The 22,583-nt window shown below is 39.3% G+C and overlaps 1 protein-coding gene across 8 annotated transcripts in view; it reads left to right on the forward strand.

Annotated features, from left to right (window-relative positions):
* Positions 1 to 9,165: 9,165 nt before the first annotated feature.
* Positions 9,166 to 22,583, forward strand: part of SLC10A7 (solute carrier family 10 member 7) — a 251,975-nt gene continuing 238,557 nt past the window's right edge. For 3 of the 8 annotated variants that reach the window (XR_014311044.1, XR_014311045.1, XM_082728239.1), the window contains exons 1-3: positions 9,176 to 9,553; positions 15,029 to 15,111; positions 21,512 to 21,648. Coding sequence is in view for 6 of the 8 variants with exons in the window: in XM_082728239.1 (XP_082584365.1) it covers positions 9,454 to 9,553; positions 15,029 to 15,111; positions 21,512 to 21,648 (320 nt within the window). In the remaining 2 variants the exon portion in view is untranslated. Of the gene's footprint in view, positions 9,554 to 15,028; positions 15,112 to 21,511; positions 21,649 to 22,583 lie in introns of all 8 variants that reach the window. The other 5 variants (XM_082728238.1, XM_082728236.1, XM_082728240.1 and 2 more) reach the window with 5 other exon arrangements.

Consider the following 22,583-nt stretch of genomic DNA (forward strand, 5'->3'; position numbering starts at 1 on the left):
CACTGGTTGGTCATGGGAAATTTTAGCTTATCTTTCTTCATTTTCACATTTGTAATATGAGGAAAATAATTCTTGTAATAGTTTAAATGGCAAACTACCAGTGGGGAGTTACCAGGAAAAGACAACCTGGCTGGCCACTAAGAAGTTACTTACTGTGGTGGTTTTATTACCATTCAGGGGCTGTTTCCCAGTTTTGTAGGCTCAGAAGTTTGACCCTGTCAGCATCACACAGCTTACCGATTTCTGGGAGGCTTTCATAAACACAAAACCTATTGTGTCCCAGGCACCTTGTAGGAAGATATGAAATTTACCTGAGCAGAGAAGTGGTATCATATTATTACAGTTAAAGAGATGGAGAGATCAGTTACGTAGAGCCAATTGCAATGGTCCAGGTAAAAGGAAATGAATAATTGAACAAGGGTAGTAATAAAACAAACAGGTTATACACAAATAAGTACAATTTTGAAGAAGGAAAAACTAAAATGGTGAACGATTGATTATAGACTAGGAAAGAAAGAAATCAAGGGGAATGCTGTGGTTGGAATGTAGATACTGGAAAATGAGACTCAGGGCTCAATCTCAGGACCCATGGGGTTCAGTCTCCAAATACTGGGAATATGACCTAAGCCAAAGGCAGATGCTTAACCAACTGAGCCTCCAAGACACCCTGAGAGCTGTATTCTTTTTTTTTTCTTTTCAGCGTAACAGAATTCATTGTTTTGGCACCACACCCAGTGCTCTATGCAATGCGTACCCTCCAGTAATACCCACCACCTGGCTCTTCCAACCGCCCACCCCCCGCCCCTTCAAAACCCTCAGGTTGTTTTTCAGAGTCCATAGTCTCTCATGGTTCATCTTCCCCTCCAATTTCCCTCAACTCCCTTCTCCTCTCCATCTCTCCCTGTCCTCCGTGTTATTTGTTATGCTCCGAAATAAGTGAAACCATATGATAATTGACTCTCTCTGCTTGACTTATTTCACTCAGCATAATCTCTTCCAGTCCCATCCATGTTGATACAAAAGTTGCGTATTCATCCTTTCTGATGGAGGCATAATACTCCATAGTGTATATGGATCACATCTTCCTTATCCATTCGTCCATTGAAGGGCATCTTGGTTCTTTCCACAGTTTGGTGACCGTGGCCATTGCTGCTATAAACATTGGGGTATGGACGGCCCTTCTTTTCACTACATCTGTATCTTTGGGGTAAATACCCAGTAGTGCAATTGCAGGGTCATAGGGAAGCTCTGTTTTTAATTTCTTAAGGAATCTCCACACTGTTCTCCAAAATGGCTGCACCAACTTGCATTCCCACCAACAGTGGAAGAGGGTTTTCCTTTCTCCACATCCTCTCCAACACACGTTGTTTCTTGTCTTTGAGAGCTGTATTCTTAAGAGAAGTAGCTGGTTCGTGTTTTAAGCCTCTGTTTTGGGGTGGTTTGTTACACAGTGATAATCAGAATATACAACTGGTCAATTCAGTATTTCTTCTTTTGGATCTGTCTCTATGTAGTTACATATCTCTTAAAGAAATCCTAAACTATCATATAGAAAATATCTTTTGACAGGACAAATGGTCATTTGCCAGGTTAATATGGTCTGGCGATACAGAGGCTTTGCCTGTGCTCTAAATTCCTCCAAACCTCAGCTATATGAGGGCCAAAATATTTTATCCTTCTTCCCCTCTTTATAGAAGGGTCAATATTTGCCTCTCAAGTACTTAAGTTAGCCATTGTATGAATTTTCTAGAGTTGCTGTAACAAATTATCACAAATTTAGTAGACCAAAACGCCATAAATTTCTTATCCTACAGTTTTAGAGGTCAGAAATCGGAAACAGGTCTTATTGGGCTGAAACTAACGTGTTAGCAGGGCTGCCTACTTCTGGAGACTGATGGGGGGTGGGTGGGGTATTGCCCTGCCTTCTCCAGCTGCTGGAGGCTGCCTACATTTCTTGGCTCACGGACCCCTTCTCGTCATCTCATCACTTTAAATCTTCTACTTCCATTTCACATTCTCTGACTCCTGCAGCCCTCTTACCTCTTTTAAAGTCCCTTGTGATTACATTGGGCCTACTGGATAATCCAGCATATTCTTCCTATCTTGAGGTCCTTAACCTACATACAACTACAGAGTCCCTTTCTGCCATGCAAAGTAACATAGTCACAGGTTCCAGGGATTGAGAAGTAGACATCTTTGGCAGAGGTCATTATTCTGCCTACCACAATCCCTATTTCTCCTTTGCTGATAAGGTTTCTCTTTCTAATGGATCATTTTATCAACATATGGAAATGCTCTAATATCACTCATCTTCAAAAGAAGAAACTCCTCTTTGATTAACATCTCTCCACAGTTCCAAGATAATTCCTGTGTTCAACAGCATAATAAAACTTTCTGACTGAGTGGTCTATGCTTACTGTAGCCTTTTTGCAACTTTTTCCCATTTGGGAAAAAGTTAATTATTATTATTATTATTTTTTATTTATACAAATGCACTTTATTGTTTTAAACAGAACAAAAGAAGAGGCAGAAAATATTTGCATATAACAAATCTTAGCTTATAAATGTAGTTTTTTTTTGTGATGATGTCTCTAATCAGCCTTCAGGGATTTTTTTTTTTTTTAAATTTGTTTCACTGTGTCTTGAGCACTGATATTAGAGAAAAGCACATCGGCATAAAGTGTAAACCAGTGTCTCAAAACACTGGAAGAACCTGGAGAACAGACATGATTTTTCTTATTTTTCTTATTTCCTCATGATTTTTCTTATGTCCCTATTACTATGTAATAAGCTACTCCCCAAATTTCCCACCTTAAAACAACAAACATGATTTGTCTCATAGCTTTTAGGGGTCATCAATCTGGGCATCGCTTAGCTGGGTGCCACAGTCAAGGTGGAGGCCAGGCCTGCAGCCTTGACACTCTACTGAAGGATCCACTTCTAAGCCTTAGGTTCTGGCTGGTTATAGGAGGGAGAAATTACCTCCTTGCCACTGGGCCTCTTGACAGTAGCTTACCTCATGGCAGTTGGCCTCTCTCAGCCAAAACACAAGCTGAAGAGAAGATCCCAGACAGAAGCTATAGTTTCTTTTTGAAATCTACTCTTGGAAGTGGTATGTAATCACTTCAGTCACATTCTCTAAGTCCACTATTATAGGCTGAATTTTTTCCTCCCAAAATTCATATCTTGAATTCCCAACCTCCAGTTCCTGGAAATGTAACCTTTTGGAGACAAGGTCTTTAAAGGGGACCTACGATAAAGTAAGACCATTAGGGTGGGGCTCCCATCCTACAAGACTATTGCCCTTATGAGAAGAAGGAGACACCAGGGATATGTGGGCACACAGAGAAAAGACAGTGGGAAGAGGCAGCAAGAGGGCAGCCTTCTGCAAGCCGAAGAGAATGAAACTAGCTAGCTGTGCCAGCACAGTCTTGAATTTCCAGTTCTTCCAGAACAGTGAGAAAATAAATTTTTTTTAAGTCACTCACTCTGACCTACAGAATATGTAGATCATGGTACGTTAGACTAAGCAATGTAGATTTTGTTCCACAGTATATATAGGGCCATTGAAGATGTTTGAGTAGAGCAGGGCTGTATGTCTGAAAAGAGGGTGAGATCTCCGGAGGGTGGTAGTTTACCTGTCTTCTTTTATTGCGATTCTTTTCTGTACACACTGACTCTCTGGGTAATTTTATCCAATCCCATGGCTTTAAAGACCACTCATGCCAATGACTCCTAAATTTTTAACTAGGCCTGTCCCGACTCTGAACTGTTTAGCCAACTGGCTAATTGCCAGGTGAATTTCTTTCTTTCTTTCTTTCTTTTTTTTTTTTTTTTAAAGATTTTAATTTGTTTATTTGACAGACAGAAATCACAAGTGGGCAGAGAGGCAGGCAGAAAGAGAGAGAGAGGAGAAAGCAGGCTCCCTGCTGAGCAGAGAGCCCGATGCGGGGCTCGATCCTAGGACCCTGGGATCATGGCCTGAGCCGAAGGCAGAGGTTTTAACCCACTGAGCCACCCAGGCGCCCCGTGAATTTCTTTAACAGGTATCTCAAGGCTGTCTCAAAATAAATCTTGATTTTCCTTACTAAATTTGCTCTTTTCTATCTTTTTCACCTTTGTGAATGATACCAACATTTACTCAGCCAGTGGATTTAGCTAAACCTAGGAGTCATCCTGAATCATCTAACCCTAATCCAGCAGCAAATGCTGTCTCTGCCTCTGTAACAAAACAGAACCGATCTGCTTTTCTTCCCCCACTACCTCTCTCTCCTGTGTAGGCCAATAAGAGCTCTCCCTTCAACTACTCCCAAAGCCTCCTAACTTGTTTTCCTTCTTCTTTAAAGCTCCTGCATCCCACAACAGCCAATATGTTCTATCCTTGCTTAAAATTTTCCTGTAGCTTCCCACCACAGTTATATAAAATCTGTACTTCATAACCTGGGGTCTACAAACACATACGTGATCGGCCTCTTCCCACTCTGTCCCCTTCCCCTGCAACACACTACACTCTGGTCATATTGGCCTTCTTTCTATACCTTTAACATGTCACATCAGCAGAATAAGTGCCCCCAAAGATGGCTACATTCTGATCCCCAGAACCTGTGAATATGTTACTTTACATGGCAAGAGAGACTTTGCAGTTGTGATTAAAGTAAGGATCTCAAGATGGAGACATTGTAAGCTTAGAGAACCCGTCATAATTAGAAGGGTCTTTATAAGTGAAAGAAGGAGCGGAGAGTCTGTATCAGAATGACTCGTCCTGAGAAAGACTGGGTGGGCAGTTGCTGACTTTGATGCTGAAGGAACCCAAAAGTCAAGCAATGCAAGTAGCCCCTAGAAGCAGGAAAAGGAAATAGATTCTTCTCTGGAAAGCCAGAAAAGAGTGCAGAACTGTTGATATGCTGATTTTAGCTCAGCGAGATCCATTTTTGACTTCTGAGCCTGAGAACTGTGAGATAGCTCATTTGTGTTGTTTCAAACCACGAAGTTGAGGTAGCTTGTTACAGCTGCAATAAGAAACTAATACATATGCCAAGATCATCCTATCTTAGGGCATTAATATAGGTTGTTCACCAATTGCCCCCTGTACCTTAAAGTGCTCACTTTCCAAATATTAGCATTGTGGACATTTTCCTCATCATTTGGCTCTCTGCTTAAATTGCACACCTTCAGAAAGGAATTTAAGCCTCTTTGTTACTCTATCATGTGATTCATTTTCTTTTCATATTGACATTTATCACTACTTATTCATTTTCTTTTTTATGCAATTATTGGAATACCAAAGCAAAGCTGAAACCTTATCTCTCACTTTTCCTTGTAACCCCAGTATCCAGAATAATGCCTCACAAAAAGGAGCTCAATAAATATTTGTTGAGTGAGTAACTAAGCATCTGTTCCATGCAAGGCAATGTATATACACTATCCCACTGAATCTTTTCAACAGCCTGATGAGCTCGAATTCCTATCAACATTTTATTAAATATAAAGTCCACGAGAGTAATCAAAAGATGTACCGCTGTTTGAAGTGAGTTGGGGGAAATCGGAGGGGGAGACAAACCACAAGAGACTGTGGACTCTGAGAAACAAACTGGGGGTTTTGGAGGGGAAGAGGGTGGGGGGTTGGGTGAACCTGGTGGTGGGTATTATGGAGGGCATGTATTGCATGGAGCACTGGGTGTGGTGCATAAACAGTGAATTCTGGAATATTGAAAAGAAATAAAATGAAATGAAATTTAAAAAAAAAAAGATGTACCTCTGTTCTTGGCAATAGTAAACATCCATTAATATTATAAGTAAGCAAACCATCGTTAAAGAGACCGAGTAATCAATGTGAGTAATAAAGTTTAAAGTTAAATATTTGCTACATTAATAAGTATGATTTCCATAAGCTATTGTTGAAGAATCCAGGAGCTATAGCAATTTTTTTTTTTCATGAGCTCAAATCTTCATTTTAGCTACCTTCTAGACATCTCTCCTTATATGCCTCAGTGGTCTTGCACACAAGATACAAACTAGATTTAAAATCTCCTCCCCAAATCTGCTTTGTAAAGATTCCCTGGCTGAGTGAATGGAACTGGCATCTATTTGAAAGGCATTCTGGGAGTTGTTTTAGCTTGTTTCCCCATTCCCCTAGAGATGACTATCATTTGTTTTTGATTCTTTGCTTAACAGGTTTTATACTAATTGCCTTTCCCAGTTCCATTCAATTAGACACTTCTTCCTGAACTACTTGTGCAGAGTTTGCTTCTTAAGGGAACTTTCCAGCAAACTGGACAGGTCACCACTAGCTAGTCTAAAATCCTTTAGTGGCTTCCTAGAATATTTAATAAAATCTGAATCTTTGACCAGGACATGAGAGGTCACACGTGATTTGTACCCTGCCCAGTTCTCTCTGCCCTTTCCACATCACTCTCCTTCACTGATTCATCTAGCTACTCTGGTCTTTGAATTCCATGGTGTCACGTTCTTCCTTGCTGAGCAATAGCTTTCTCCCACCTGCCTGCTCATCCTTTTGATCTCAGGAGACCTTCCCCACTCTAGATTATTCACAACATACTGTTCCTTTCCGATGGCAATTTGTAATTACATGTTTGTTTACATCTGTCTCCTCTACTAGAGTATAAACTCCTGAGGGCAGGTTTTGTCTTTCTTTGTTCATAACTGAATGCACAGCATTTACACATGCTGGCACATAGTGGAGACCATTAAATAACTGTTCAATATACAAATATAATATTTACTGAACAAGGAGCATTTCTCATTTGTCTTTTACAGATGTGTGTTTTCACATGTACATTTTCACTGGGATGATGTCAGGTGAAGTGGTAGTGGTAATAAAGAGAAAAGACTAAGGTGAAGAGAGAGAAGAAAGAAAAAAATGACAGGGAAAAAATGAAAGAGAAGAGTGATAGAAATATTGAAGAAATAGTAACGGAAGAAAGACAGGGCAGGAAGGAGCTTACAGTGGGTTGAACAGTGGGCACCCCCAAAAACAGGTCCACATCTAATCTCTGGAACCTGTGAATGACTCCAGTTCTAGTTTTCTAGAGTTGCCAGAACAAAGTACCACAAACTGGGTGGCTTGAAACAACAGAAATATATTCTCCCAGAGTTCAGGGAAGAATTCAGGAATCAAGATGTCAGCAGGGTTGGTTCTTTCTAGGGGCTCTGATGGAAAAATCTGTTCTTTCTCCCAAATTCTGGTGGTTGTTTCCAAGGCATAATCCTTGACATTCCTCAGCTTATGGACACATCACTCCAGTCTTCTGCTTCCGTCTTCATATAACTTTCTCCTCCTCGTGTCTGTGTATTACCACATGTCCTCCTTATAAGGACACCAGTCACTGGATTTGGGACCCATCTTAACCCAGTATTACCTCAACTAATAACATCTCCAAGACTCAATTTCCAAATAAGATTACATTCGGAGGTTCCAGGTGCACATAAATATTTGGGGGACATATTCAATGGAGTACAGTCACCTAATTTGGAAAGAGGATATTTGCAGGTGTTAACTATTTTGCGATAAACAGATCAAAGAGCTCTTAGTAAATAGGAATTTGCAAGTAGCCATAAAATTAAACCAGTGCAATTCTCTGTAAGCATAACATTTAATGATTTTTTTAAAAACACAAGAACATACCTTCAATGACTGAAAATAACTGTGTTCTAAACTATCTTTCATCTCCACTTATCTGGTGACTGCCTGATAATTAACATCAGATTTCATCACTGCTCATGTGCTTTCTTTTCTGTTTTCAGGTTAAGTTGTTTAATGTCATCTGTGTCTTCCTCTTAAGTTCTTTTTATCTTGAGTTTCACTTTTTGCTATTCTGCCTGATGTATAATTTGATGACACTCCATACTGTGTAACCTACAACTGGTAGCGTAATTGCACAAACTGGCTTAAGCTTTGGGAAAACAAGTCATGTCATCAAGTTAAAGCTAAATAAGTAGAGGACATTTCCAAATGAGTCTCTTTCAATATTCGAATAAATCAGATTTAAAGGCTGGAATCATTGAACCATCCCAGAAGGCTTACAAACCTGAGGTTCCACAGTTAGATGCCACACTGCTTCAAAATGTCGGATAGTATTTTATTTGTTCATTTATTTCGGTGCATATTGGGGAGAAGCTGAAGTCCATCCATGAAATGATCAATGTCATTGAGGTGCCAGAAAACACCTCAAGGGAGAAACTTGGAGGGCCAAAGGAAGGTGGGAGCTCCCCTCTATTCGGTTCCTCATTTTTTTTTTTTTTTTTTTTTTTGGCTTTGAGGTCCCAGGCCCCCTTCCCACAGTTGTCCGGCTGCTTGGATGGGCAAGGCTTGAGGGTCAATCAAGAGAGTGCACTCGGGCACCCTCCAGACTCCTTTGCTCCCACATCACCCTGCCCATCCTTAGCTTCGCTGTGGAAGGAGTTTGAGCTTTCACGATTGCCCCCAAAGGAAGACCTGGTCCCCAGCTCCTGGGAGGGGACTGAACGCTTGCAGACCCCCCCCAATCCCCAGGGCCTGCGTGGTCTCGGGGGACTCGGAGCCGAGCGTCCAACACGCAACGGACCTGGCTGGTCCCGCCCGCCCTCCCGGGATGGAGAGGATGCTGGAAGGCAGGGGTCTTGTGGACTTGGGCGTTGGCTCAACGCGCAATTTTCAACCCACCCTCGGGGCTAAAACGCTCCGAGAGAAGCAACCGCTTTCCCGCGCGGACCTCGGAGCGACTCTAACTCCCCGGGCTCCCGCGGAGAACCTGGAGACGGAGAGTGGCCTCTCCTTCCCCCGGCGCACACGTCAACGCCGGCGTCGGGGAAGCGTCGTAATGCCCCGAAGAAGCACGCCACAGAAAAGTTCCCCTGCACCCTTGCCGCCGCTGCTGTCAGCCGAGAAATCCCGGCGCAGATTGGATGCGAGCCTTTCCCGCAAGTTCAGGGTGAAGCAAAAGAAAGTTTCTCCATAGATGTGCTTCAGGGACGCGGCCATCTGTGCCTAAAGGTTTAGTCGGAGCGGGACCCTTGATAAGCCTGGGTGGCTGTGAAGCCTAATGTCGCTCCGAGAAGCAGTCATTCCTAAAGTTCCTCAGGTCCTGGCGGTGGCGAGTCTGTCAGTCCTAGCCTGTGTTGGCCAACCTGACCCAAGTGTCCGCTTTAAAGCGTTTGTGCTTGGGAGCCGAGGCCAGAGCTGCCGTGGTGAGGTGCGCGTCTATTGTGAGGCGCGCGGTAGTGATGGCGGCGCTCTGTGAGACTTTCCTGTCACTGGATACTACTACTCCCAGCCCTCCTCAAAGCCGCCGGAGCAACCCCCTGGTCTTTAGTTTACAAGTGGCAATTTGACTTGCTCTGCTGCATGTCTGGAGGGACCGAGGAAAGTGTGGAGACGCCCCGGGGATTCAGCGATCTCAGCGTAAAAAGAAAAAAAGCCAAACAAATAAACAAAACCCACCCACCCTAACAAACATGAGGCTGCTGGAGAGAATGAGGAAAGAATGGTTCATGATGGGAATAGTGTTGGCGATCGCCGGAGCTAAACTGGAGCCATCCATAGGGGTGAATGGGGGTAAGTGCTGCACCTCCGAACGCTCCATCGGGATTCCCACTTCAAAACTCATTTTCGAGTCTCGGGAAGGAGGGGAGACCGTAGTCGGGAAGTGGCTGCTTCTCTCAAGAGCACCGACCAGCTCTGGGTGTCCTTTGGCCCTTTAACTGATGTTTTAATTTACCCACCCCAGAGACTGTAATTAGGAACGGGGCAAGAGAATTTGAACGCAGGTTGCCTTTTCTACGAGCAATCAGTGAGTATCCTTAGTGTTAAGGAGTGAGCTTACTGAGAATGAAACTTACTCCTCCTGCCTTCCAAGTAGCATCCTGTCCGGAGGGACGCTAGGTTGCCAGGAGTTCTTATCTATCTTGGAGTGGCCACCATTACCTTGTCTGTTTCCGGATCCCACCCCTTCCCCGCCCCCACGTTTAAAAAAAGGAGTGGGGGAAGGAAAAGAGAAAGGGATACCCCTTCATCCTCCAACTCAGATTTTGTGGCCCACATGTTGCAGAGTGATGATTTGCTGCAATTGCCGCCGCTTCAGAAACTCCCGAGCCTACTGACACGTTGCACTTTTTCATTACAGGACAGTACTTCCGTGTGCTGCCCGGACTCCGTTGTTAGTGCTCAACAGATACAGCCTGTGTTAGGCCATGTGTAGTGTGTATTTTGGCAGGGAAATGTAGGCAGGCTACCCAGATTTCTGAATAGTGGGAGCCTTGTAATGTGGGGGGTGGGCATTGGTGGAAACGGCTGGAAATATCATTAGTCTTTGATTCTCCTCCCTCTTTCCACCCTTAGACAATCATGCCCTACTTTTCATAAATATTAATTGAATTTCCTCAGTTCATTTTCTTTTTGACCTTGTCAGTTTCCACCTTTATTGACAGTTTTAATAGGTCAGTCGTACAACATACTTCCTAATCTTTTAGGAAGTGTTCAGGAGGCTGTTTGAAGTTACATGTACCTCTTTGTTGAAACATGTTGGAAGTGAATGAAATGATCTCTCTTTAGAACAGTGGTTTCTTCTACCCTCTACCCTCAATTCCTCCATTTAGAAATAGCTTCAGGGAATATTTTAAAAAGAATTACTTGAACAAAGATTATGAGGATTAAAACTTTTTATTTATTTTATGTTTTTTCTTCCTGTGTTCAACTTAGTACAAGATGTGTAGAATATGTAACTGAGAATGAGGCTGATATTCATCATGGTTTCTCCTTCTGAAAACATTTGACCTGACTTCTCTGTGAATGCTGGTATTTCAGGTTCTGCCAAATGAGTACCCTCTGTCCCTGGAGCTAGCTGGATAGGCAGAATTAAAGTTAGAGTGTCTTTGTAGTGATCAGGAATGTATACTTAACTAGCTTCAGTGGCACACTTTCTAGCTTATGGTCTTAGGTCTCTTATTTGCTCATAAGGTGTAAATACAGGTGATGTATTATCTTTATGTTTAAATCTGCAGGGGCTAGCTTTGGCAAAATACTTTTTATCTTAACATTCCCAAGATGCTGTGGGAAGAAGGGTTCTTGAAGGCTGAATCATTTTCCTAGGGCTTCTTCAAAATGAAATGTGTAAGATGGATTCTGTAATCTTATTTGTACCTTCTGACTCTGCTTCTTGAAGTTTTGCTACATTATCCTATCTTAGAAATATTGCTTCTGATTTTTACTCGTACTTATGCCATTAATACAGGATAATTCGCTTCTTTGTTTAATTATAAGAGTAGAATGTTAAGAGCTGAAAGGGACCTTTAAGTATTTTAAGCCAACAAGCTGCTTTTACAGTTGAAAATACTGAGACCTAAAGTCAGGTGACTCATCCTTGGTTAGTTGACTAGATCAAGGAAGAGGCACTGGACACCAGGGCTCTCCCTTTTTTTCATACTAGTTGCAAAACCCATACAAATATTCTTGGCAAAAAATAATTTGCAATGAATATTCAAAAGAAGGGCTCTATGCAATAAAGACATTTTCAGTGCCTCAATTTTAGCCCAAAAGAGCAGAACAGAATCAGCTAATATTAAATAACAATGTGCTCATGTGATTTGATAACTATCCATGTGTAAAAGTTACTTTTTCCAAAAAATTAGAACAAATAATTGCTTGGAATTTCTTATATAGGCTGTTGGGCTAAATTCTTGATAATTCTGTTGAGCTTTTTAATTGACCTTCCTACCTGTGAAAACTCTTAAGTAAAAATAAACCTCCAAATAGTACCAAATAACACTTTGATTTCACAAGTTAAAACAACAAAAATCTAGGAATAATGAGAGGAATGGTTGCTGAAAATGTGTTACATCTTGCTCTTTAGAATGGTCAAAAGCACCTCTTTTTTTTTTTTTTTTTAAGATTTTATTTATTTGAGAGAGCGAGAGAATAAGAGAGAGCGTGAGCTAGGGGAGAGGCAGGTAGAGAGAGAAAGTCAGACTCCCTGATGAGTAGGGAGTCTGATGAGCAGGGGGCCCCATTTGATTCGGGACTTAATCCCAGGACATGACCTGAGCTAAAGGCAGACGCCTAACTGACTGAGCTACCCAGGTATCCCCAAAGCACCTCTTTGTACTTGTAATTTTTATTTTTTTATTTTAATTTTTTTCCTTGTAATTTTTAGTCATGGGTTCCATTTATGAGCTCTGTACTTGGCAACTGTGATTTTTAGTGCATTTACATTGACTCAACAATTTTCAATAGAACAGTTTCCTAGACTCTTTTAAATAGGAAAAGTTTTGGTAGTCTTAAATTTGTTAATATGTTCACTTCATCTTTACCTGGATCAATACCTCAATGACTACACTCTTCATACTAAAGTGATTTAATTGCAAGACTGCTGCACTTAGAAGTATCATACCTATGATCTGACCTCCCTTTAAAAACAGTCTGTCAGCCAGTAGGTAAGTTATATATCACAGGAAATTTATAGGTAACGGAAACCTAAAAGTTAGAGAAGTTGAATGACTTTCCAAAAGGGAAAAAGCATAACATGTACTAGCCTAGATAATTTAATTCTTAGTTCACTGTCCTTTTTACTCAGGTACCTTTCATTTTTAAATATGTAGAAGACATTGAAAATAGAGAGCCAGGGTAAATGTAAATGTGTAGATTCTAAAGTGTTGATAATCTGTACCAGTTCCAGTGCAACCCAGGGAAGCCCTGAGCTATGCATGCCTTAGAGTTTACCAAAGTCTTAACACTGTGCTAATCATTATCTGGAAGAGAAAGGTTTCCTTCTTTGGAAGTACCGAATAAGTTTCTTATTTCTACCTGCATCTTAATTTAGATTACTGACATTAATGAGACATAAATCCTAAAAGCAAACTGCTTTGTTTTTCCTTTAAAAAACATAAACAGGGTGCCTGGGTGGCTCAGTGGGTTAAGCCGCTGCCTTCGGCTCAGGTCATGATCTCAGGGTCCTGGGATCGAGTCCCACATCGGGCTCTCTGCTCAGCAGGGAGCCTGCTTCCTCCTCTCTCTCTCTCTGCCTGCCTCTCTGCCTACTTGTGATCTTTGTCTGTCATGACCTGAGCCAAAGGCAGCAGCTTAATCCACTGAGCCACCTAGGCTCACCGAGAAAATATTTCTAAATGTGAGATGCAGAGACAGATTCACTCACAAGTATAAAAAAACGCACATATTTTCAAGTTTTGGAACACTTTTTCTGCCTTGAAACGTGATGTCTTTTGCACTTGCCTTCTTCCTTTTGCTCCCTTTTCTCAGATTTCAGCAAAAGAATTTGTTTAAATGCCAACTATTTATTTATTGCTATGTTTGAGAAGATTGTTTCTTTTTGTTCATTGGTATAGTACAAATGACTAAAATATCAGAGTTGTTTAGTAAGTATTTGCTGACTAAATGCTGATTTTTCCTGAGCTTGGTCTTATTTATTGAGCAATACCTGTGGGTATGATGGTGGGCTGCAGGGAACAGAGGAGCTATGGTTGTGGTCTTTTGGCATAAGGGAGGGTTCTTAGTTTCCTAGTGCTGCCGTGCCAGATTCACACAAACTGGGTGGCATAGAACAGCAGAGATTTATTTTCCAGAAATGATTCTGGAGACTGGAATTCTGAAGTCAAGGGCCATGCTCCTACTGAAGACTAGGGATGAATCCTTTCTGGCTTCTGGCTTGTGGTGGTTGCCTGCTGTCCTTGGTGTTTCTCGGCTTATGACAATATAGCTCCATCTTCCCTCTGTGTGTGACTCTGTCCAAATTTACCTCTACTTGTAAGAATACAAGTCATTGGATAAGGGTCCACCATAATCCAACAAGACCTCATTTTGACTTGGTTACATCTGCAAAGAACCAGTTTTCAAATAAGGTCATGTTCATAGGTTCTGGGTGGACGTGAGTTTTGCAGGACACCATTCAACTCAGCATGAGAGGATTGAATAGAATGCCAGATATGAGGTGATCACATTTTAAAATGTTGACATATACCAGTGTTTCTCAATCTCAGCACTATTGACATTTTGGACATGATAATTCTTTGTTGTTGGGAGGGCTGGCCTGTGCTTTCTAGGTTGTTTAGCAGAACTCCTGATTTCAGTCTACTAGATGCCAGTAACACACCCCACTTGCTGAGTTACAACAACCAAAAAGAGTTTCCAAACACTGCCAAATGTCTGTGGGAGGCAAAATAGCAGCTTTTGGAGGACCACTAGTATATAAGTACAAAATGGCGTTTTCTCAGATGACTTCTTTTAAAAGAATGTTGTTCTTTGCTTAACACATTGGGTCTTTAAGACAATTGTATATAGATTATAAAAAGAAGTATCAGGGTTGCTGCTGTTGTCCTCATAGCATTAACACATTTGGGGAGATGACCAACCTGATTCCAGAGAGGATTTTCCAGAGGGCAAAGATCAGGATTGTCTGGTTCACTACAGGGTAGCCAGGGCCTGCACAGTATAATAGTAACTGGAAACCTAACCTATTGTTAGTACTCTATTACTCTGTATCCCTTATCTTCCTCGCATAGCAAGTGCTCCTTCACAAAGTAAGTGCTGAATAAATATTTGTAGAAATGGACACCCTTGGGTGGAACTGAATGTGTGCGTGAATACCAGTTTTTATTTTTGGTAGCCTAGAAAGAGCAAAGTAATATTTGGTAAAGAGAAGGGAACTTCTTCCACAGATTCTCTCGCTCTCTCCTTTTTTCTTTTTTCTTTTTTTGGTTTGGGGAATTTTGATTGTTACATAAACTCTGATGCTGTGGCAGATGCATTTAGGTCCTAATACTAAAGGATGTTGCCTATCTGCTCTCACCCAGGAGAGTGTTCTTCTGTGCTGAACTGGATAGCCATGGTCCTTCCTTCTGGAAAATCCCCTTCGGAGTTAGACTGCATCACAGCAAATGCTTAACCCTGTCAGAACAGTAGTGTATTAGGGCAACACTAAGACTTGAAGTACTAATTGCCTTCCCCCAATGGATTCTTCTTTCATACCAAGTTATCTGCTGGAAATTCTTATCTAACAGTAACTCATTTCTCTCTCTTTAGGACCACTGAAACCAGAAATAACTGTCTCCTACATTGCTGTTGCAACAATATTCTTTAACAGCGGACTGTCATTAAAAACAGAGGTACTGTCACCTATCGGGCATGTGATAAGCAGGGAGAAAAGTTTAATTTCTGCTTATTATTGTGAAATTTCAGAATCCTTTTGTAAAGGTGTATGTAACTATGGCTTAAAGGCTTCACTGTAACAAAAAATAACTTGAACTTCAGCAAAGGACTGTGTTTTGAACTTGTATATTATAGAAATTTTGTAGTTGAACAACATGGACCCTGAGGGTGTGGTTATAATGGGTATGTTTTTAATACAGCAACTGAACTGAATGAAGCATCTACTTTAGGTCTTCCTCAGATTATGGTGGTGGTGACTATGGTGGTGAATGCTATGGCACATTTCAGTTGTTTTTTAGTTGGGTTTCCATAACTTTTGTGGGTGAACTTTTGTTGTCAGGACTCATGCTGCTCAAGTGATGCATGTTATGCTGTGACTTTTAACTAATTTATATGTTTTAAAGTATATCCTTTGATGGCTTATCTATTAAATCTTAATAAGTGATTTAAGAGAGAAATTGGGATTTTTTTTTTTTTTTTTTTTTTTTTTTAGATTTTATTTATTTATTTGTCAGAGAGAGAGTGAGCGAGAGCGAGCATAGGCAGACAGAGTGGAAGGCAGAGTCAGAGGGAGAAGCAGGCTCCCTGCGGAGCAAAGAGCCCGATGTGGGACTCGATCCCAGGACGATGGGATCATGACCTGAGCCAAAGGCAGCTGCTTAACCAACTGAGCCACCCAGGCGTCCCAAGGGATTTTTCATACTATGTCACAGTTCATCACGGAGACATGTAGGTAATATTATTTATTGATCCAGGTGTCGCTGAACATGGGATTTTCCTAGAATTAAAGAAATCAGACATTTTTAATATCCAAGAGAAGAATTCATAGAATTTATGATTCTCCAACTTATAATAGAAAGGAAAAAAATGCCCATTTATTTTTGAAGAAAATTCTTAGGGTTTTAAAGTTCTTATTCTAAGATGCTTATTCTTATGTAGATAAGGAAATCTTAACTATGCAAGAATTTTTTTTGTGGAATAGCTTTAAAAGTTGAAATTTTTTTCAGCATCATGTTGTGCTTTACTTATTTTCTTTTAAGTGTGATTTGAATGAGGACCAAATTTAGTTACCTCCTTCTTTGACCATTCTGTTGTTATCTGGTTGGTATAAATCTTTCTATTGGAGCTATTTTCTTTTAAGTGTGATTTGAATGAGGACCAAATTTAGTTACCTCCTTCTTTGACCATTCTGTTGTTATCTGGTTGGTATAAATCTTTCTATTGGAGTTATTTTATATAGATGGGGTCCCTGGGTGCTAACTGATAAATTTGTCTCAAAAATTCTGAATATCCTTACTACCTGTTCTTCTGGAAATAACTGACATGGAACGTAATTTCCTAAATGTGTTAAATCTAGTTTTTGCAAAGTGTATTGACACGAAAGGACTTTGATCAGTTCTTAGAGGACACAGATTTTTTTCTGTCAACATCTTCGTTCTATTGGTTCTCAAATATGGGACCTAGTGATACAGAAAAGTATTTGCTACTCCCATGGTGCTGGTCTGTTCTTCCTTGAAGGTTTTCCTGCTGGTCGTGGCTAATGTCCTTTGTGGAGCAGGTGCCTTATCCAAGTCCTCCTCTTGGGACATTGGTCTAACTGTGTCCCCTGGTGGTTGCTTAACGGCTACAGCTGTTACTCATGCCATGAGAAATCTGGCAAGAGACTTGATTCTCTCACTCCTAGCTTCTTGCTTAATGTGATTCTGTAAAGCAGCCAACTTTGGGATGCAGGAGTTTAAGAAGGAAGAATGTCGTAGCTTATCAGCATTTCTCTAAGGACCAAATTCTTCTGTAAACACCTAGGAAACCATCAGAGTCATCCAGCTAATTTGGATCTAATGATGAAATGCCTTAATCGTGTGCTTTATCACGGTATCTAAGTAGCCATCAAAGCCATTTCTTCCATCTATGGCCCTTTTCAAACTATACTACATTAAGTCATTTTCAGGATCCATTTAACTTAAGATGTTCTAGATTGCATCACTGTATAATGTTAAACCATCTTTAAGCCCCGCTAATTTTCTGGACAACTGAACAGTTTTAAGCTAGGAGGTAGCAATCCTGTTATTTGTTTTCTAGTTAATAATCTTATATTTATTTCAGCTGGACTACTATTTTGAGCCCTATTAGAATAGTGTATTTTCACACACAGGAGATAGTAAATTATTACTGACTTGAGTTTCTTTGAGAGCATTTAAATTGGTCCCATTCAAGTTTGATTTGTACTGAACATTTCATATAGTATTACCCATACATTGACATAATGGTGTATATTCTAAAATTATTTTGCTAATTTATTAAAATATAAGGAACTCTGTGTTTAATACTTAATACTAAAAAGATTTAATGCTCTCTTTAATTTTATGACTATTGATTTCTATATTTTAAAATATCTGTTGAAATGTTTTCTGAAAATTCGTTGTATTAAAGTCAGATAAGTCACATTTGAAATATATTTTATGTTTAACTAATTAGGAACTACAGTGTCAGAGGATTGGTCACTCAGCATACCATGGCAGGAACAATCTCATATAAACCTATGAAATCTCATAATACCTATGAAATGCCTGTGGCTACAAGGCACTGTGTTTGGTACTGGGTTGGAAACAAAGATGAGCAAAATGCTCAGGGCCTGGAAAGGGTCCTGAGTAGGGCAGAATATACAAGTCTTTCCTTATTTTCCAAAAAAAAATTATTTTGGAAGTCCTATTACCCTAGAAGCAAATATAGCAAATTTTAAACTTTAGGTTCTTCTGCTTATTTCCAGCCCAGAGCTATGAGACTGATTCTCAGGAAGTGAATCAAATAAAGGTCAAAGAGGGGTTAGAAGGGAAATTGGTATGTAATGGAAGTATTTCTACATCTCAGTCAGAAGCCCTGATTTTAAGCAATTCTTTATACTGTCAATGATAACTCTGGTAATCAGTGTTGGGAGTATCCTTAAGTTTATTTTAATGCAATTTGACCTGTATTACATGTGAATAAATAAAATGTCATGCAGAATCAACTTTTCATTATTCGTGGTGGCATTTATCTGAGTGTGTGGCCCTAAATTCTGCATGGGTATGTATGGAATAATACTGTTTTGAATGTTATAATGGCCACTTGCTTTTTCTTTTCCATTGTTATCTTATTTCCATTGTTACCTCTGTATACAAATACTTTCCACTGGTAACTTATCTTTGTGGTTGTGTGAAGAAGATATGGCTGGACTTTGGGATAGCCTGTTACTTCCCTGTTGTCAAGAGGCCCCTTATGACCAATATGGTTGGCCTTTGTGATTCATTTTGCTGGATTCTTTATTGTTCCTTTGTTATGATGCAGTGGCAATTGCTTAATTGTCATTTATTGGATCAGCGAGTATTTTTAAACTACGTTTTGTTTTTTATAACTTTATCTGATTATAAAAGTGGTATTTCCCCATTGTAGAAAGATTAGAAAGATTGAAAACAACTAGTAGTAACACCTCTGTGATTTTTAGTCCCTTTTTTCCTAAACATGTTTTACATATAGAATATTTAAAAAAGAAATATTTTAAAAAATTATGTATATATGCAAGTATACACATATGTACACTTGCATATATATCACATATGTCCACGCATATATAATCTTTTTTCCCTTGTAACATTGTGTAATTATGATTTTCCATGTAATTTAATATATTTAATTTTTCTTCATGTATATAAAATTTACATTTTGTTTGCTTTTATGAACATAAATCAAAAGATACAAAGGTATATATGATGAAAAGTTTTTTTTTCTCCTCTCTGTCAGATATCTGGAGATAACCAGACAGATAGTTTGTATCTTTCCAGAGATACTCTGTGTAAAACATATGTGCCCCCTTTCAAGCTGTATTGTTTGTACTGCTTGCTACCCTGTCTTGTTTTACTCAAAAAACCTGTCTTGGAGATTGTTTCATATCAACACATAAAGAACTCCTTGTTTCTTTTTGTATGCTGGAAAACATTCCATTTTATGAATGTGTCATGATGTATTTTATTAGTCCTCATTGACAGATATTTAGATAATTTTCAAGGTCTCGCTATCACAAAAATGCTGCAAAGGATAACCTAAAAATTGTCTTTTCTCCACATTTGGGAGAAAATGTGAAGGATTAATTCCTAGAAGGAGAACTGCTAAGTCAAATGTTATGTGCAGTGTAAGTTATGACAGATATTTGAAGTACCTAGAGGAGTGTTGGGTTCTTGGTACGTGTTTCTTGACTGAAGGAATGAATTGCCAGATTGCTGTTCCCAGGTTGTGCCAATTTATACTCCTACTGGTTAAGTAGGGAAGGGACCTTGTGTTACCACATGTTTGTCAACACAGTTTTAAGGTGGTTTTCACTAACTTGTAACAGTCTTGTTATACCTTAAGTTATTTAATTATTCATTCAGCTTTGGACTTTTAACTTGTTTCCTAATTTTTGCTGTTGTGATCAGTTTTGTACAAAATACTTATGACCACATTTTTTTTTTAAAGATTTTATTTATTTATTTGAAAGACAGAGATCACAAGTAGGCAGAGAGGCAGGCAGAGAGAGAGAGACAGGGAAGCAGGCTTCCTGCGGAGCAGGGAGCCCGATGCGGGGCTCGATCCCAGGACCCTGAGATCATGACCCGAGCCAAAGGCAGCAGCCCAAACAACTGAGCCACCCAGGCGCCCCGACCACATTTTTTACCCTTAGAATAAGTACCCAGACATAGCACTTTGGGGTCCAAGACTGTGAGTTGTATTATAGTCCTTGATACATATTCCCAAGTTACTTTTCAGAAAAGTTATGCTGTTTTATATTCCTAGCTCAAGTATATGCAAATTCCTTAGTAACTACATTCTGGCTAATCATTTGTTATAGTTAAAAAATTAAAATATTAATATTTACTTGGTATTTATCAAATACATCTGAGTATATTTGAATGGGATTTGGTTTTGAAACTGCTGAGCATTCTTGAAACTGCTGGTGCTCATCTTTTCCCTGGGTGAAACTTTAAGAATTCTAATACAGTGTAAGGATGGCTCCTTTAGTCTTAGATCTGATCCGTGCACCTGGTGTGGCTTCTGGTCTGCCCAGTGCTTTGCATTTGTCTGAAGTTAGACCCAGGTTGCTAGAAATTCCTTAGATGTCATTAGAGATGTTTGTGACCACACTGGCCCTGCTGTATGTCTTCATACAGGGAGATATGTAGTGGGAGCCGATGAGACCGATCCCTGAATGTGGTGATCAGAGTCAGCATTAACCTAGTATCTGTTAAACTGATGGGCTTCTGCTAACATCTCTGAGGCTCAGGATTTCTTGAATTTCTTACTTGAACTAGGGGAGACATTCCAGTGCTTTGCTTATAACCGGTGAATCTCTGGCATCTTTGTGCTTTAATGACTTCTTGCATATTTTATAGGACTTTTTTTTTAAAAAGAGTACTTATTTTTATAGTATTTTTCTACTTCTTTCTGAATTTGTTTTATTTCAACTGAATAATACTGTAACTCAAAGAAATTTAAATACAAGTGCTTGTTAGTTTGTACATATTTGAACCCCCAAATTTAACTCCTTATCCTTTTCTAGTTGTGAGACATAGAGCATGTGCCTGTTTTGTCATGTTTATTGTGAATTTCTTCCATCTGGGGCAGTAGAGTGGCATGATGGAAAAAGCAGACCTGAGTCTGCTAGCATACCAGAAATGAGTTTGATTCTAAGCTGCTCTGTATGGTGGCTCTTCACCTCAATTTCTTCCTCAGTCAAATCGGTTAATAGTATCTAGTGAGGCTGTCATGGTGATTACATGAGATAACATACATGAAGTGACACACTCAGAGCATGGCACATAGCCACTGTTCAGTAAGCATTAGCAAGGAAATCCAGGAAGTTGGTTTTGGGGGGAAAAGCTGTTTTGAATTATAGAATATTGTTGGGGAAAACATTATTAAAAATTACGATTTGTGTGTGAATTTGGTAATATCTTGCCAAGGTGAGGCCTTCTTAGAGATTAATCACATTTAATTAAAATGTGATAGGTCCTTAAGTAGTTATATACATGTTTGTTCATAGTGTCAACTCAGGTCTATATTAATGTAAAGGTACTTGGCTCAGTCTTGATCCAGAATTTTACAAATCTGAATTGTTGGGGTATATTATATATTCAGAAAAAATTAGAATTGTTCAGAAATTTTGTATAAAAATACCTATTCCCCCCCCCCCTTATAGTCTGTTATGCATATACTTAGAGGTAAAGATTTTAGCTCTGAAGTAACTCCAAATTAAAAACTAATTTATTTGCTGTTATTGTAGTATCCGTCTCTCCTCAGAAAAATAGTTTTCTTACCTTTGCTGTTTTGTGTCTTTCGTTTTTGCAGGAGCTGACCAGTGCTTTGGTGCATATAAAACTGCACCTTTTCATTCAGATCTTTACACTTGCATTCTTTCCAGCAACAATATGGCTTTTTCTCCAGCTTTTATCAATCACACCCATCAATGAATGGCTTTTAAAAGGGTACGTTTAAATATTTTGAAGGGTCCACTTTTAATGAGGCATCTGTGGTGACTTTATTGTTTCGCGGCAACTATATACAAAAGGGCCTCTGTGTGGTCTTTTATGAGGAAATAAAACACTTGAAAAACTATTATCCTTTAAATGATAGTGTTCCTCAAGGAGATGCATCAAAGAATTTTATAGCAATATATATTTTTTTCTTATTTCAAAGGATTTTATTTGTAAATTTTTTTAAATTGTAATTTTGGTATTGTTAACATTCAGTGTGATATTAGTTTCAAGCGTACAATATAGTGATTGAAAATTCTATATATTACTCAGTACTCATCAACGTAAGTGTGCTCTTAATGATAACACAGTCTTAAAATACACCCTCATGTTTAATCCTAAGATTCTGGGATGGACGCTGTTCTGGGAATTTTAAAAAGCAGTGTTGGGAGAGAGATGGGAGGGAATAGAAAGATGTAGATATGCTGTCAGTTGGGTGCTTTAGTTTGTACATTCTGTATCTTACCGAATGTATACAGATAATAGGTGAATCTAATGCATGTCTTTTAAATGTATAGGAAAGAAAAATTATGTATAGGGAATAAACACTTTTTTACTTGTTCTGTGTTTGATATGATAGTTGAATTAACAATAGATTTTTTTATTAGACTCTTTTCTTCCATTAAAAATGCCATTTTATTAAAAAGATTTAATGAATTTAAAAAGTTATTTGAAGTGGTTTAAAACTAACCACATATTAGAAGCATGGTATAACAGTCTAATAGTTAAAGCGCTGAACTTAGAGCCCTGAGATCGCTTTCTGACCCTATCCCTGACTTGCTATGTGATTTTGAAGAAGTCATGTAATAGATTTAAACCTCAATTTCCCTGCCTATAAATAATGAGGATAGTCACATTTTTACTGCCTACTTTGGTAATAGTGTGGA

Source organism: Mustela nivalis (assembly GCF_964662115.1).
Source record: "Mustela nivalis genome assembly, chromosome: 4".
Lineage (NCBI taxonomy): Eukaryota > Metazoa > Chordata > Mammalia > Carnivora > Mustelidae > Mustela > Mustela nivalis.